General features: G+C 45.5%; 1 protein-coding gene across 5 annotated transcripts in view; it reads left to right on the top strand.

Moving 5' to 3' along the window:
• Npas3 (neuronal PAS domain protein 3) overlaps positions 1-16,642 on the top strand; it is an 829,848-nt gene extending 813,206 nt beyond the window's left edge. For all 5 annotated transcript variants that reach the window (XM_085830373.1, XM_085830374.1, XM_085830370.1 and 2 more), the window contains 3 exons: positions 8,330-8,477; positions 12,193-12,308; positions 14,048-16,642. In XM_085830373.1, the coding sequence (XP_085686499.1) occupies positions 8,330-8,477; positions 12,193-12,308; positions 14,048-15,384 (1,601 nt within the window). In that variant the 3' untranslated portion in view covers positions 15,385-16,642. The remainder of the gene's footprint in view (positions 1-8,329; positions 8,478-12,192; positions 12,309-14,047) is intronic.
• Positions 16,643-17,265: the final 623 nt, after the last annotated feature.

The following is a 17,265-nucleotide window of genomic DNA, read 5'->3' on the forward strand; positions in this document are numbered from 1 at the left end:
TTTGGGGCTTTTCAAGACCATGGCAGGCAAGTACAGAGAGCAAAGCCAGCAAGTGGGACTGCTCACCAGTCGAGTGCTTGTAGCGGGTGTCAGCCTGTTCAGGAGCAGTGTGGACATGTGCAAAGAGCTTGCAGACATGTACTGCTTCAGGCCCATGCCAAATATACTGAATCAGAGCCCAGGGTTTGTAAGTCCACGATCGCTTGCCAACTCCCTTCAGTGTGAAGACTGAGCAACGCTGACCAGGCTGGCATTTAGGAGTCAACACAAACCAACGAATCAGCTCAAGTCCCTTTTCCTCTCGAGTTGGAGTGATTTCGTTGATGATAGTGGCACGTAAGCACACTGATTGAAGGTATCTCAATCAATGTTCAAATGAAAGGAGTGTATAATTATCTGATAAACTTGACTTTTTAAAAATGATATAAACTAGAACTGGAGAGATGACTCGGTGGTTAAAAAAAATAAAAAAAGCATTTGCTCCTTTTGCAGAGGACCTGGGATTAGTTCCCAGCACCCAGGGTGGCTAAAACCTATCTGCAACTCCAGTTTCAGGGACCTGTGCAGGCATCCCGGGTTCATGGTATCCTCGCATGCACACACACTATATTTAAAGTAACGATGTCTAGCTTAGGAAGGAAAAGGAAACCTTTGATGTTTCTCCCCAGGGTAATATTTTCCTATGAATACTTTATTACATGTGTGAATAAGAGTAGGGATATTTTCCCTGTTCTCCTTCATGTAACATTTCTGACTACTTTTACCATATACGACACCTTGTGGTATTACTAGGAGATTTAAAAATAAGGCATCCAGGGAGCTTACATACTGGTGGGGAAGATAGCGTGAGCCATCCAACTCTGAATATATAACATACAATGAAGACTATTAAGATGTATGAATGAAATACAGAGATCCCAGAGGCAGGGACATCCAAAGGGAAAGCTGGAAAAGAAGCCCCAGAGGTGGCAGACAAGGCACACTTCCCAGCCCTAGGAAGAGGATAGATGGTAAGGAGCCAAGATGGCAGGAGATACAGGGAGTATCAAGGGCATTCCAGGAGTAGAGAAGTGTAGAGAAGCATGGAATACAAAATCGCTTTCCCCAGTGAGCAAGCTACAACTTTGATTTGACTGATAAATTCAACTCTCCAGTGGACTGTCGTCCCTGGTTGCCAGTTCGATAGTAGCTACTTTTGTTATGTGTTTTTTAATACAACAAATCAAAAATAGTCCTTTTAAAAACAGCTCTTATAAAACATGATCCAAAAAAAATAAAATCAATACTTCTAAATCATCCATTCCACCTTAGCCAACTAACCTAAATAGAATCAACCCCATCACTTTTCTATTATGCCATCTATTCTTGATCTTTTGTGACTTATCTTTATAGTTTCCCTTTAAAAATTCAGTCTGCATATTAGAAAAGGTCCTTTAAGATGTTTCTAGGCTCAGCTGAGTAGCATTAGAATTTACTTCCTGGGTGTGGCTAGTATACAAGAGTTTGCCTGCAATTGTGAGGTTGACTAACTGTTCCCAGTTCCATATGCCATATCCTGTCTGACTTCATGGAGTTTTGTGTGGGGCATTATCAACCTTTGTTACATGCGGGTCCACTGAGGAGAGACAAGTCCATTTCATCCCTTCTGCCTCCTTTACTCTCCTTTAGTCTCTCAGCCTCTATTCTAACTTCTTAAAGACTTCACTCAGCCTACGTCAGACTCCTTGCCCCATAGCCGATGTACCATGCCAGTTTCCATATACTTGTCAACATTATAAACTGATAAGTGGAAGTGAGACTCCACCCTTCAGTCAAAGGCAACTGGAGAGAAATCCTGGTTGAAGAACGAAGAAAACATTTCAATCAGTTTTTACACTGGAGAGTCCTCCAGGAGCTCAACTGCCCAGTGTTAGGGGCGGGGAATTAATGAGCACTAATTGACACTGTCCACCAGTGAGCAGACCCATGGACTGACTTTGTTTACCATAATCTCCTACCACAGTAGGCACTCAAAAAAAAATCTTCCTAGGTAACTGAAGAAACCTACCATTTCCCTCATTCCGAGCCAGAATCCTTTCTTGGTGCCATGCTAGAGAGTTCAGTACTTCTCCTTTATATAACAAATCTTTTCAAAAAGAAAGGTATAGAGGCCAGAAAAACACCAGCTCTCACTATTTTATGTTGGAAGGGGCAGGAATGAGTAGCACTAAAACTCCCTGGTTGGATTAAAAATAGCTTGAAAAAACTCTGAGGACTGTAGAAGTGGTGCAGTGGTTAGAACACTTACTGATCTTCCAGAGATCCAGGGTTCAATTCCCAGCACCCACTTGATGGATCACAACATGCTGTCTGTAACTCCAAACCCAGGTAACCCACAGACACCAGACATACATGTGGTGCACATACATATGTGCAGGAAAACACCCATATACATAAACTTAAAAAAAAAAAAAAAAAAAACCTCTTAAGATCTCGGGGTCACTGTGCCAGCATCCTTTGATTCTGAGAACACCACACTGGTGCCATCAGGTTCGAAAAGGCCTGGACTCCGACTCAGTACATTATCATGAAGAAGGAGGAAATTTATTTTTTTAAGCCGAACAAATTGACATGTCCCAAATCAATGAAAAGTTTTCTGCATGATTCAATATTAGCAGTTAATAAAGATCTATCAATTGGCAGGGCGAGAGGACAAAACCTCTTCTGAGGTTGTTAACCACAGACAGTGGCTCAGGCAGGGCCTGTCATTAGTGGGCAAGAGGGAATCCATATTTGATGCATAGTCATTCGAAGAACATCTATGGGTCCTTGTCTTTAAGCTTGGAACTCCCATTAAATAGCAAATCTCATCCAACTTTACCAAATATTGCTCAACACATAGATTTTTAAAAAGGAGGAGGGGGAAGACCAATCCGTGGATGCTTGCCATCAAAGACATCTCCAGCTCACTAATTGCAAAATCTATCGGAAAGTGTGCCTGGCATGAGAGTGTCAGTTGATCCTCTGAGTGGTTCTAAATGAAAAACTGTCTTCATCGCAAGTAAATAAAGCACTTAACACAGTTTCAGCTACAACGCCGTCTCCCCTGTGAATCTTAACAGTGACCTTCCTGTAAGCATCAAGGACTATAACTTTTTAGATAAAGAAATTTGTTCTTGTCTTAGGCTTGCGTCAGGTTCTTTCTCCAGTAGGCTACAGTTTTCAAAAGCAGAGAAGAAGAAAAAAAAAAAAAAGTAATCCAGAATTTTTTTTTTTTTTTCAAAAAGTCTGTTTCCAGAATGAAGTTTCCTGTCAGCCTGCCTTGGGCCTTAGGTGAAGAAGCAGAGATTAAAGAGTCAGTATTCTTTTTCATGTTTCATCTGCCAGTTTTGTGAATGTAGAAAGAAGAAAACCAGTGACCACGGCTAAGCACCCAACTGTGGAATTAAGTAGAAAGCATGATTTTAGCACACACATCCTTACTTACTTAAACACACACACACACACACTCCACTTCAATGCATTCGAAAAATCATTTTTGAATCCCAAGCAAAAGGCTCCAGTCTCTCCACTCCACCGCTACTGATGGAGGTAGCTCGGTGAGGGGGTAAGAATTGTGCAGATGTGTCCTCCTAGTGCACGCTGATCATGAAGCTCCTTGTTCAACCCTGTGAATGTGAGGCCTGGCCTGCCCGATGAGCTCACCACTTCCTAGTTACTCTACACTTACCTGAGTCCACCAAGTACTGCAGCTTTTTAATGCATATGCAAACCTCTCAACGTCCTTCTGGGAGGCGCCGTGCTAACTGCCCGCTTTGATGTGTGTTCATCTCTTCAGTGCACTGCTTACTACTCCATGAGACACAACTCACTCACTATTTAGACCCTGGCTTGGTTTTGTACAACAGCCCAATAGGAAGACACCACATTCCCTCCTCCCCCCCCCCTTCATATTTCTAAAGACAAATTTGTACCGATCTGTTAGGGTAACAGACTGATATCCCCGCTGCAGACACTGGCTTCTTTTGTATCCTTTCAGTCACAGTCTCTGTCTGTGGACAAAGATTTCCCAAGGAAATGTAAATCCTTGGGTTGGGAACAGTGTGCAGGGACTTGGTATGCCCCAAGGCAATGAAGTTTGTGGGGTTTGGGGGTAAAGTGAGTATTGTTTACAAACAGAGCATTCTTGCCTATGGTCTTGAGTCAAGAGATCAAGTGGCATTTTAAAAGGATGCTCAGGAAAGCTTATCATCTGTCCTTTATTGGGGGAGGGGTGACTATCAAAGGTCACATATTTTACGATGTAATCCCTTCACAGTTGGCTTTTGGGTATGTCATCTGCCATTCCCTGCCCAATAGGGCATCAGGTAGTGTTTTGACTACAAGCCAAAAAGACCCTCAATGGTGGCTCTTTACTTGCTAGATGGGCAGATCTCAATCAGGAGAACACAAGAACTGTGTTCTTCTTACACAAATGTAAGGTCAGCTCTGCCTCCTCAGGGACACAGCGTGTCTGGTGCCTTCTGTGTGGAAGTGGGGGAGGGGGGCAGTTCTCAGAGCATCAGCCACCAATGGCTACTGGTACTCCCCTAGACTAAAAGTAAAAAGGAAGAAAATTAAGTCTGGATCATTCAAGATTCTAAGAAAACCTGGGTAAACCCGCTTCTTCTCCTCCTCCTTGTGTCTTCATGGATGTCGTGTAAAAAAAAAAATCTAAGAAAAAGCCATGGAAAGTCTCTGGGATCTTTAAATAAAAACTAATACTTCAACTGCATACCCTTAAAAGACAAAATTATATAGAAGTTTGGATGTGGACAGTCAGTTCCATTGAGGGATAGACAAGGCAACCAGCCTGGGAATCTTGACAGTTGAATGTACACATTAAAACAAGCCACAAAGATGCCAGATCACATGTCAGCAGTGCCCAAGCCACAGGGCACAGATGCCACAGGAAAAACCAATCGCCCTGCGCATTTCCTCGCCCTGTACTTCCTTCTTGCTATAGTGAGTGTGTGTGTGTGTGTGTGTGTGTGTGTGTGTGTGTGTGTGTGTGTGCATTTGTGCGTGTGTGTACATACTCTATTTTTTTAGAACTGCCCTATCAACTAACTTATGTTGTACTTATTTCTGGCTTCCTCCGCAAAAGGAGCTTTGTGAAGAAGGCTGACCTAAATATCCCCTCATTTTTCCCTACTGTTCAAACCCATAACTCAAAAACAACAGCAGCAGCAGTTACTAGATAACAGAGAATCCAAAAGGGTTGGGTTTTTTTTTTTTTCCTTTTTGTATTTTTCAAGTTCTCTAATTTATTACACACTAAAAATCTCTTTCAAACTGGCACCAACATGGCTTTTCTTCTTGAGCTGATTAGGGCCACATGAGCTCAGGAAAAGCTGTCAGATCCTGCCTCTGGCACAGCTGGAATGATCCAAATGATTTGCCAGTATGATTTTTTTTTCAAGAAATAAGCTTCATCCCAAAGTTATAAATTTATATTCTGTGAGAAGTTATGAGCAAAAAGTATCCCTGATTCAGTATGAAAGAAGGCACTCTGGGAACTCCTTTTATGTGAACTTGAAAACAAAAGCAAACTTGGGTAATGTTTTGGTCAACATTTCATTCCCTCCTGGAACCTCCATCAGCTCTTCTCTGTGGATTCCAACGGTATACGGAGGTCCCGTTTAGAAAACACCAGCCCTTGAGTTGTCACTGAAGACCATGTGAAGATGGTGACCCTGGCAAATTCTGTTAAAGATCAGTCCAGGGAACAATTATGACCCGGAGACTGCTTGTCTTCAGTTGTGCACTATGAGCTCTGAAACCTGTGCCATTCACCAGTGACCCAAGAACAGCCACAGTGCTGAGCGGAAGAAACCCTTATGTTCAGTCCTTCACCTGGCCTCCTCTTCACGTCAGAACTCACCTGTCTGCCTCTTTGTCATTCAGGAATGTACTCTTGGCTAGGCATCCCTGAGCCTGGATTTAATGAAAGACTGAATTAATGTATTCATGGGCCCTAATAAATTTGTATTTATCTTCTCAGCAAATGCCCTTTAAGCAGACCGAGCCCTCCTCCCTCGTTGTCTAAAGACAGCATTGCATCAGCTCTTTGTATTAGAAACGTGTTTATCTGAAAACTGTCAGGGAGGTTGGTGTTTTTGAGTGAGGAGCCGCATGGAGGGTGGAGTGGTCTTTCTGTTGATTCTTTACATTCTAACTTGATCTTATTGGTTTCTTCGACTTAACCCTCTCAGTCTCTATATTCTAGAGACTGTTGTCTGTTGCCTGTTCTGAGTTCCACTCAGTTCAGATTCCCCACCCGAGAAATGCCAGCCTTGCTGGCCAATTCAATTTTTTTTTTCATATGATTCTGCAAAAAGTTTTTTTTAAGTCTTTTTGTCTTTGTTTAAAATACTAAAACCATTAGGAATTATCCTTTATTCTGCTTAGAAAGCACATAGAACTATGTCACCAACCAGATTGGAGTGTGGTGATTTCCTCTGCACAGACTTGCGCAAGCCACTGTCCTCAGGTAAAAGTCACCCAAGCCCAGCAGCTCTGAATGAGAGCACCCTGGGTTGCATGCCACAGCGGTTTACCAGGAGAGCCGTGTGGTACGCCTGGCAGTTCACCGCTTTCTGCCTCCACTAGGAGTTTTGTAGCCTGTGAAGCCATGCATACAGAATGGCAGAACTTACTGTCACCAACAAAAGGAGGGCACAATGCTACCTGTGGAAGCCCACCACCAAGGGCAGGTGATGGCCCCCAGCCTTCCAACGCCCTGCATTGTGTGGTAGCTTTAGAATAAAACTTGCCCCTGTGTGAAGCATTCATTAGGGCTTTTTCAAGCAACAGTGAAGACGTAATTATTAAATTTTACAACCATCCATTTAACATATCATGAGGGGAAAAAAAGGGGGTGGGGGGTGGGAAAAAAACATGAAAGTCTGTCCGCTACGGATGCAGAGCGTAGGGGTTTGATTAGTGGCCACTTTCAGAGTAAGGAAGAGTTTCACCCGCCTGGAATGTTGCTTTTTTCCAAAGTGACTCCCTTTTTCCATCCACCCCCCCCCAAAAAAAAATCAAAATGTACTTCATGAAACTATTGTATATGAAGCACTTATTAGCCGTAATTAAATGGACAATATGAATTTACTACGTCTTTAGGACTCTGGCTTGTTCTGGTTTAGAGCAAGATGATTAATGCAAATACATATTACTTGAGATAACCATTTAGCAGCTAATTTAGCCAAATTTATTACAGCAGTTAGAGGTTTTTCATTTTAGCAGACGGAGACAAGGACATGCCAAAAGTGGGTCATGTAGACGAGTGCGCACTGCCCTCTAGTGGCCGGCAGGCTGGTGAGCTTTTGTGGGGGCGTGAGCAGTGGTCTCCACGTCCTGAAGCAGAGCCTTCCCTGCATACTCTCAAACCATTCCCCTCCATAGCACTTTATTTAGGGGGTGATTTACTACAGTTTCCCTTTTTACTAGCTCAGGAGAACCCAGATACAAATCAAATCTATTTCAACTTGGCAAGATTCTGGTTAGACTATCATTTTTAAACATCTGCATTTTAAAGCTCTCTTACAGTGGTATTTAAAGCCTCCGGTTCACATTCCTGATTGTTTTTACTTGTTCCTTCATTTTGTGCCGTATTTCAGCGTCTGGCTGGAGCTGTCACTCTGTTTGGCTCAAGTCAAGTCAGTGCTGTGCCTCTCTTAGGCCAGTGTCTCTCTCTGACTCAACCCGGGGATATATTTTGTTCCAACCTTCAGCTGTCTCACCACAATTTACCCCGGCTGACCAATGTAAATTTACTTCATCCAAGGGCTATAAATTCTGTAGGACAAGATCAAAAGGAACGGATGGCTAAGGACACGGGTTTGATATTGCTCAGGCTAAAGGGAAGTGATCAAAGACGGAGGGGGTAAGGCATCTTCAGAACCATTCAGATATCCAGAATCTCAAGGAGGGCAACTCGGAGGAGCTATGCATAAATCAGGCAGAGATTTGCCTTTTTTACCATCTGATGTTAAACCCACCGACAATATCCACACCACATTAGGTGTGCTCTGAGCCAAAAAGATTAGTAGCCCTTTTATTCTTCCTTTCCCACCACGGCTGCCCAGAAGGGAATATAGCCTCACTACAGATGCCAGGAACCCTAGCTAGGCAGCTGCTGCTCCAATGAGATGTTGATTTCATTTGTGCTAATAGCATCTTAAGTCAGGCATACGCTGGGCTCCCCAAGCTTTGGTCTCAGGTTGGGCAGAAATGAAAACCGTTCTATGCCCCATCTTAATACTACACCTTCTGTTTTGTTTTATATCTCTTTACCCTACCCCAGTGCTGAATAAGGGTCAGTGTGTGACCAAGTACTACCGCTGGATGCAGAAGAATGGAGGCTACATCTGGATACAGTCTAGTGCCACCATAGCTATTAATGCGAAGAATGCGAATGAGAAGAACATCATCTGGGTGAATTATCTTCTTAGGTATCTTTTCTGTTACATTTCTCTCTCGTTATGAACTGCATGCACTGAGGCTAATAGCTGGCAGGTCATGAGTACTGTCTTCAGACAGGGACAAGGGCAGGCAGGGTGCTCTGCTTCCTGCAAAATTCAAAGAAATGGGAGATGATCAAAGCCCACTAAATCTCAGATTGTCAGTCTTTGGGCAGCCCTGTCCCCAGAGCTGCTCTCCTTCCTGGGACAAGTTCCACCCAGAGACGTTTGCCTAAAGCTGCTGCATCCTAGAAACCATCTCCTTATGCCCCCACCCTTGCCCTTGCACTCTAGTCCCTGGGGAAGCAAACAGAGCCAGAGGGGAATAGCAAGGACCCTTTGCTTCCTATGCATTCCATCGTTTTGATCTCCTCGACCTTCTGCATAGGTATTTGTTCTCTGGATACTCAAATTTTGGTAAGCAAGATGAACCACTTTGCCAGAGCACTGGTAATCTCAGTGTAATAATAATAATAATAATAATAATAATAATAATAATAATGACGACAACGATGATGGTGATGATAGTAACTTCTTTGCCTGCTACTCTGGGCTTTTAGTCAAGTTTTATGTTTTTAATCTTTGTATCCATAGCAGTCCAAATTCAACTGCTTCAACTGCTGGTACAAGGTACCCTTTGCTTCCCTTTCTCTACGTCTGTTCTTCAACTGGGATTCCAACAAGCAGTAAAGTGACTGGATGGCTTGGGTTTGAGGGCAAGCCTTTAGGAAAGTTCTCTACTGGTCTTGTCACAGAGCTATCACAGCACTTAGCTCCCACCCACCACCGTAATTCCACTCTTGGGCCTCTGTTGTCCTAAAGGCACCAAGAAGGATCCACATGTGCACTGTCTAGAAAGACTTCCAGTAGAGCTAATGAATGGAAGTTGGTGCCCTTTGGCTGATAATTTCGACAAAGGCTACCTGAGTCCCATTTTTCTTAGAGACAGCCGAATGGGGCCAGCCACAGTGTTAACAAGCAGAGCTCATCAGCACACTGGCCCTTCAGTGCTCTGCACACTTTGGTGATGACTTGAAGGCATGAATGTGCTTGCTTTCTACACCATATCAATCAGACGCTAATGATTATTGCTCTAGAGAGGCCTCCTTAATGGATGCCACTTACGAGGGTTTTCATCTATCTACTTTCTTGTTTCCTTTTTTGACCTCTTCTGCTCTCTATCATTTCTCTCTAAAGGTAAAAGTGTGTGTGTTGTTTGTTTTGTTTGGTTTTGTTTTTTGAGACAGCGTGTAGCCCTAGCTGTCCTGGAACTTACTTTGTAGACCAGGCTGGCCTCAAACTCAGAAATCCACTTGCCTCTGCCTCCTAAGCGCTGGGATTAAAGGCGTGCACCACTACCGCCCTGCTCTTTTTTTTTTTTTTTTTTTTAAAGAGGGCATCAGATCCTATTACAGATGGTTGTGAGCTACCGTGTGGTTGCTGGGATTTAAAATCAGGACCTCTGGAAGAGCAGTCAGTGCTCTTAACTGTGGAGCCATCTCTCCAGCCCGTGTGTGTGTGTGTGTGTGTGTGTGTGTGTGTGTGTGTGATTAGTGTGGCTTTCTCCGAGGGCTGATGGTCTCCTTTGGTTGTGATCTTTTCATGGAGGCCCTAATGTCAAGGAATCTGTTCTCTGAAGTCTTTCTATGAAATAGTCACTACTGCTACTCTAGAAAGCTATGAAACTACCTGTGACAAACAGAAAATAGAACAAGATACCAGACACAGATGCTATTTTGCTGGGAAAAAGTGGTGGTGTCATTATGAAGAAATAAATGGCAGTAAACATTCACTATAGGTTAGACGCCATATCTACCATGTTGGCGCACTATAGAGCTCTGAGGGCATCTATGTTTGTTATTCACATTCCGTGGGGGTTTATTTGCGGGTTATTGTGTATTTTCTTGAGAAATACACAATCAATGGTATTTATTTATTTATCTATTTTTATTGGTTACTGTGTAATTTCTACGAGAGTCCTTTAGACTACCTCATGGCTTCCCACTCTGCCTGTGATGGCAGAAGTATCAAGGAATAGGAGAAGAATTTGGATCAACATTATTAATCTGCCCCTGAGCTGAGAAGGAACAGCCCACAAGCATTTGATAACTCTAGCTCATCAAATTCCTTATGGATGGGAAGAAGCCAGTCTGGGCATCAAAGGCCAGGCGCCAGGCTTCCGCACCTTGGTCTCCTGCGTGGTAGATCTTTCACAGATGACCTGAAGACCCGCCCTGAGATTAATAAAACCAACCAGTGAATGGGACACGCATGATCTGTGAGACCCTGTGGCACCATGACGACAGGAAACTGATGCCCGTGGCTGAGTCACTCATAGGTGCCATTCTGCAGGCTAGAAAGCTAGTGAGAAAATCATTCCTTGGCACAAGACAAACTCCTAAATTGGCTTTTCTTACCCACCTTCTCAGCCAGAAAGGATTATTCTTACTCAAGCAATGCTTCACTTCTGGGCCCGCTCCATGCTCCTCTTCCACTGTTCAGGAATGTCTGCCCTCAGTCTTCGTCCCATTGCCTGGCAGCGCTTACTAGAAACCCTAACCTCAGAGTACTCAGAGACTCGGAGTGCCAAGTCTGCCTTCCTACCATTAGTCTCCTCTGATTATCTAGAGAAAGCTGTTGGTGTTAAAGCTAATTCACACTAAGGAGTAAATGCCTGATAATCCATCTTAGTGAATTAACCCTCCCAGGGACGTTTGCAATTTTAGAGTAGAGACTGAAACAGTGACTTCCTTAATATGGGGATTCAGTAGCAAATGAGTCCCTGATCATGCGCTGCTGCGGCCTTGGCCAGCCGTGTACAAGACAGAAGAGGCATTTCCCATTTGGAGGCAAGATGCTTTTTTCCTGCCTTTAGGTTACAGAAGCCGCTACTGATCATAAATCTGGCAGACGGGGACGGGCTTTTCCAGAAGATGGCTAGCGCAAACGGACCGCGCATTTCATTTCCGGAAAAGGCTCGTTTCTAAATTAGAAACAGAACAAACATTAAGCACATTTGTGTACGTGGGGTTAGATCCATTCTGTTAGGGCCTCTCTCACACTGGGCCTCTCCCACTGCAATCAGACGCCCAGTTAACAAGCCACAGGTGTACGCCACATGAGCAGACGGAACTGTGATTGTAATGGGCGTGCTGACAGTTCAGGAGCCGAGCATCCCAAGATGCACCTGCGCATCTGACAGATCGTTAGGCACTGAGGGCATGCCGCCACCCCCATAGCTTTGGAGCAATCCGAACAGCTGAGAAGTTGCATCAGGGGCCAAGGCAAGGGTACTGAGGCAATGAACTCATTAGGAACACGAGAGAAGGTAGAACACACCAGGTGGTGTGGGAAGGAATCGCTGAGACTTCCTCTCATTGGCCCAGCCCCCAGGTGTTATGCCAGGAGGAGAGTCACACAGCGCGGTCCTCCGGCCCCCAATGGTACCTGATTATTTAAAAGCTTTTTAGTGGCTTTCATGCAGCATTTGGGTATTCAATCATTGTGGCAGGGTGCACCTGTACCCTGGCACACACAATCCAGGCTTCTGTGAAAAGTCCCGTGAGCAGCTGAGAAAGGATTTCCCACTTAGTCCTCAAAACTTCCTCAACCCCAGATGTGTAGAGCAAGTGAGTTCAGGAGATGATGAATGCTCCCTCCAACCCCGCCCCCCACCTCCTGATAATGGATATCTTCCTTCCCACAGTAATCCGGAGTACAAGGACACACCCATGGACATTGCACAACTCCCGCATTTGCCAGAGAAAGCGTCAGAATCCTCAGAGACATCCGACTCTGAGTCAGACTCTAAAGACACCTCAGGTATTACAGGTACTACTTCTCCATGCTCTATAGCTAAGGCGCACCTACTTCTCCATGCTCTATAGCTAAGGCGCACTGGTCTATCTAAACACAGGGGTGGGGAGCAGTCAGCGGGCCATGGTTACAGGTCTAGCAACCGGCCAAATCCTGTAATAAGATCTACCCTGGCTATCTCAAACACACTAATGTATATGTATGTGTATGTATATACACATATATAATCTTCATATTCTGTGTATATATGTGGCAGATATGCATACATAATATGCATACATCAACACACAGGAAAGAGTAAGTAATCAACGTTAACCCTCCCATCCTTATAGAAGGAATAGGACACTATTCCTATTCTATCATTTTTATTATTCATACTGTGGCTCTACAGCCAGAAGCAAATAACAGGAATAGCTCTGCCAGGACCACAAATGAATGACTTCTATCAAGGTTCAGGCCCCACCAAGCTGGGGAGGAGCCTGTAAAATAGGCTCGAAGTCCGCAGGCTAGAGGCCTTTATGTCCTGTTCACTACTCCACGCCATCCATAAACAAAGGGCAGAAGCTATTCTAGACCCTCGGCCCCAGTAAACAACTCTTAGAGCAACACAATCCTAAGACAGTAAAATAGCTGCTTCACTGGTTTGATTTCTGGAAGTCCAGACGCTCCCATTTGTGGTCGTCTGAGGAAGTAAACCTCCTGAGTGATAAGGAAGGCAAGATAAGAGTCCCGGAGCTATGGGGAGGTTGGTCTTCTTTCCATTCCCAATCCCCTCCCAGAGGCACACAGTGAGCAGAGAATTGGATTCTCTGTTACAGCTGCACAACTGCTTAGCAGGGGGAAATGAAGGCCACAGTGGGTACAGGATTCGCCCAAGGTTCTAATCCAGTCTGCTACCCACAACTGTTAGGGCAAAGCCATAGAAATCAGCATCCCTCTAGGTCTCCGGAGACTGACTGAGGGGAAAATCTGTTCTCCCTCAAATGAGGCAAGTGACTAGGTCTCTCCATCAGCCTCCTGCCTTCAGAGGCCCGGAATTCCAGGGTTATGAACATCAAACACACCTTGGGGTGTGGGGGCACACTTCATGGTGGAACTTGTTTTCCTGGTCCATAAAATGTGAAGCTTTGTCGTTGTTGCCCCACACACACACCGCCCACCCCTGCCGAAGTTCTAGAGTCGTCTCTGCCTTTTGTTTTATAGTAGTCAACAAAACTTCCTACCATTGTGAGCTTATAGTTGAAGAAAGGGACCAACGTAATTAAAAACGTAGTGGATCAAAAAACCACAGATAGAGTGTGATTTTCAGTAAGGAATAGATGCTCACCAATGGAAAGCACAAACCTCTCTAACAGTCACGTGATACTCCACCATCTTGCCTTTTGTGTCCCTAAAACTATATTCCAGGTTAATCTGACCCACTGGACTCAGTGTAGGTGGCCGCAGGACTTCTTACACTTATCTGCGCTAAGAATCACCTGCTCACAGGCCATATCTGATATGGCAGGGCAGGACAGAACCTGGGGGTCTGCATTGGTACCAAATGTGGGGCTTTGTTTGTGGGAGATCTACCGGAAGGGGTGGGTGCCCCTGTGCTATGACCCGCCCCTTTGGCTAAACTTCAGCCAAGCCTGAGCTGTTTGTCACTGTGCTCCTGCTGTGCTGGGTCCTAAATTCTTCAGTCCTGCTAACAGGTGTCTTCTCTCTTCCCTCACGCCCCCTGCCACCCCGCGGGCCTCACGCAGAGGACAACGAGAACTCCAAGTCCGATGAGAAGGGCAATCAGTCTGAGAATAGCGAAGATCCGGAGCCTGACCGCAAGAAGTCAGGCAGCGCATGCGACAACGACATGAACTGCAACGATGATGGCCACAGCTCCAGCAACCCAGACAGCCGTGACAGCGACGACAGCTTCGAGCACTCGGACTTTGAACACCCCAAGGCGGCCGAGGATGGCTTCGGCGCGCTGGGCCCCATGCAGATCAAAGTGGAGCGCTACGTGGAGAGCGAGGCGGACCTGCGGCTGCAGCCCTGCGAGTCCCTCACGTCGGACAGCGCCAAGGACTCAGACAGCGCGAACGAGGCAGGCGCTCAGGCGTCCAGCAAGCACCAGAAGCGCAAGCGGCGGCGGAAACGGCAGAAGGGCGGCAGTGCCAGTCGCCGGCGCCTGTCCAGCGCGTCCAGCCCAGGCCTGGACGCTGGTCTGGTGGAGCCTCCGCGGCTGCTGTCATCGCCGCACAGCGCCTCTGTGCTCAAGATCAAGACAGAGATCTCAGAGCCCATTAACTTCGACAACGACAGCAGCATCTGGAACTATCCGCCCAACCGGGAGATCTCCAGGAACGAATCCCCGTACAGCATGACCAAGCCCCCCACCTCCGAGCACTTCCCGTCCCCGCAGGGCCAGGGAGGCAGCAGCGGTGGCGGGGGAGCACTGCACGTGGCCATCCCCGACTCGGTCCTCACCCCACCGGGCGCAGATGGCACAGCTGGCCGCAAGACTCAGTTCAGCGGCACAGCCCCGGTGCCCTCTGATCCACTGTCGCCCCCGCTCTCGGCGTCCCCGCGGGACAAGCACCCCGGGGGCGGGGCAGGGAGTGGCGGGGGTGGCCCTGGTGCATCCAACTCCTTGCTGTACACTGGGGACCTGGAAGCCCTGCAGAGGTTGCAAGCAGGCAACGTCGTGCTTCCGCTCGTGCACCGGGTGACCGGGACCCTGGCGGCCACCAGCACAGCTGCACAGAGGGTCTACACCACAGGCACTATCCGCTACGCACCCGCTGAGGTGACCCTGGCCATGCAGGGCAACCTGCTACCCAACGCGCATGCTGTTAACTTCGTGGACGTTAACAGCCCAGGCTTTGGCCTCGACCCCAAGACGCCCATGGAGATGCTCTACCACCACGTGCACCGACTCAACATGTCAGGACCATTTGGCGGCGCCGTGAGCGCGGCCAGCCTCACACAGATGCCAGGTGGCAACGTGTTCACCACAGCCGAGGGACTCTTCTCCACGCTGCCCTTCCCGGTCTACAGCAACGGTATCCACGCGGCACAGACTCTGGAGCGCAAGGAGGACTGAGCGGGGGCCCCACTCAGGAGGCATCGTCGTTTTCGTTTAGACCTTTCATTCTAGCACTTTGAATTCGAGCTGGTCAGCGTCTTCTTGCAACACGGTGGCCCCATCCCACCCCCTCTCTTTCTTTCATTGGACTTATTCTTTCTTGTAAAGACATGTTTATTTTTTGCCTTCAGAGGGTCAGATGACCGGTTGCCTGCCATTTTGTCTTCTAAGATGTGTGTTGGGTTGTTTGACTTTCCTTTACATCTTTATTAAGATGTCTTTAATGTGTATATGCCTCTGCCATAGAATACTCAGTCTTGTGGTCAAGAGATTTCTCAAGTGACAACCATTGGGTTTTCTTCCTAAAGATCTTGATATGATCAAGATGGAAAGAGACACGCATAAACGATTGTGCCCTGTTTGACTAAGTCAAATGAAATGGGGTGGGTGTTTTGTTTTTGGTTTTTTTTTTTCTCTTGTTCCTAATTCCTTTGAAAATAGGGGAATAGTATTTTAGAATTTTATGCAGAATTTAATTCTTTTTATGATTAAGATTTTAAGATTTTCTTACTTGCACACATAAAAATAATTTGGTTCCTTAAACTTAATTTCTGGCCTGTGACTAGAATGTTTGTTTGTTTTTTTAAAAAAAAAGTTGGACTAAGTGTTAATTACTGAAACATTAACTTAATTTCTAAAACCATGGTGCTATCATTTATTAATCTATAATGTCTTCATACAAAATGCAGCTCCTGGGCTGGATTTTGGAAGAGAAAATGTGTTCTGTCCTGGTCTGGAGTCCCGTTGCTACAGTCAGTCTCCTTGGTTAGTTAAGACAAAGCCCTCATTAACATTTGCTGCAGGACTTAAAAATTTTTTACCTCCCAACTAACAAACATAGCCTCACTTTCAATTGAATGGGTCAGTAAAGCCCTATTAAAAGGGGACTTTTGGACAACTCAGACTGATTTGAGGAACAGTTTAAGTACATACTGCCATTTTTGAGATTCTTTTGTCCTTAGTCAGTCTAACTGAGGCTGATTTTTGCAACTTCAGTAACACTTCAGAGTAAAAGGAGGAGAAGGAGAAATATTTAACATGTTCTTTGTTTATTTGGGGTTTTTGTTTGTTTTTATTTCTTGCTAAGAAAAAATAGGTTTGTATGGGGGGGTGCTGATTTGATAGAATTTATTTCCCTTCAATTCTTATTTGAGTTGAAACCAACAAGTTTTTAAAACTAAAGAATGGGTTAATAAGCTTCAGACAGATAACTACAACCGAAAACCGCACATTCAATGAAAAAAAAAAAAGAGAAAAAAAAAAAAAGAAAAAGAAAAAAGAGCCTATTTTGTCTTCGTTGCCAGAAATCAGTGTGGTGTCAAACACTCCAAATGACTGTCCAATGTAGACTCTTCTCCCACTTCGTTTTTGGCAGCTGTTTGTTAAGGCATCTAATCCCAGATGTGAAAACTGTAATGTGTGCAACGTGTAGTGTCCTTGGCTGTGGGTCCCATTGCAGTTTCTGTGTGTTTCTATATGCAGTGTATGCTAAGCTACTGTAGTCGTTTTTGTCCCCGTCTTCTCCGTGCTCTGTCTCTAGTGGAGTGGCACAGTCCCATTCCTGCGGTCCTAGTGAATCGGTGACTCTTGGGGGTTAGTGGGTTTGTGTGGTGGCCTTTCCCTGTGATGTCACCCATATGCTTCTATTGTCTGTGGATCCTGTCTTACTTTTCTAAATCCCTGCTGTTGCTTTGCTGTTGTATACTCTCCCTGCCTCCCCTGGTCTTTCCCCGTCTCCCCTTTCTCTCCTCTGCTTCCCCCTTCCCCGATACCCCAAATCTATATCATTCTCAGAGATTAAAAAAAAAAAAAAAAGAAAAAAAGAAAAAAGAAAAAAGA

Source organism: Mus caroli, unplaced genomic scaffold (genome assembly GCF_978045245.1).
Source record: "Mus caroli unplaced genomic scaffold, Mus_caroli_1 scaffold_14, whole genome shotgun sequence".
NCBI classification, from domain to species: Eukaryota; Metazoa; Chordata; class Mammalia; order Rodentia; family Muridae; genus Mus; species Mus caroli.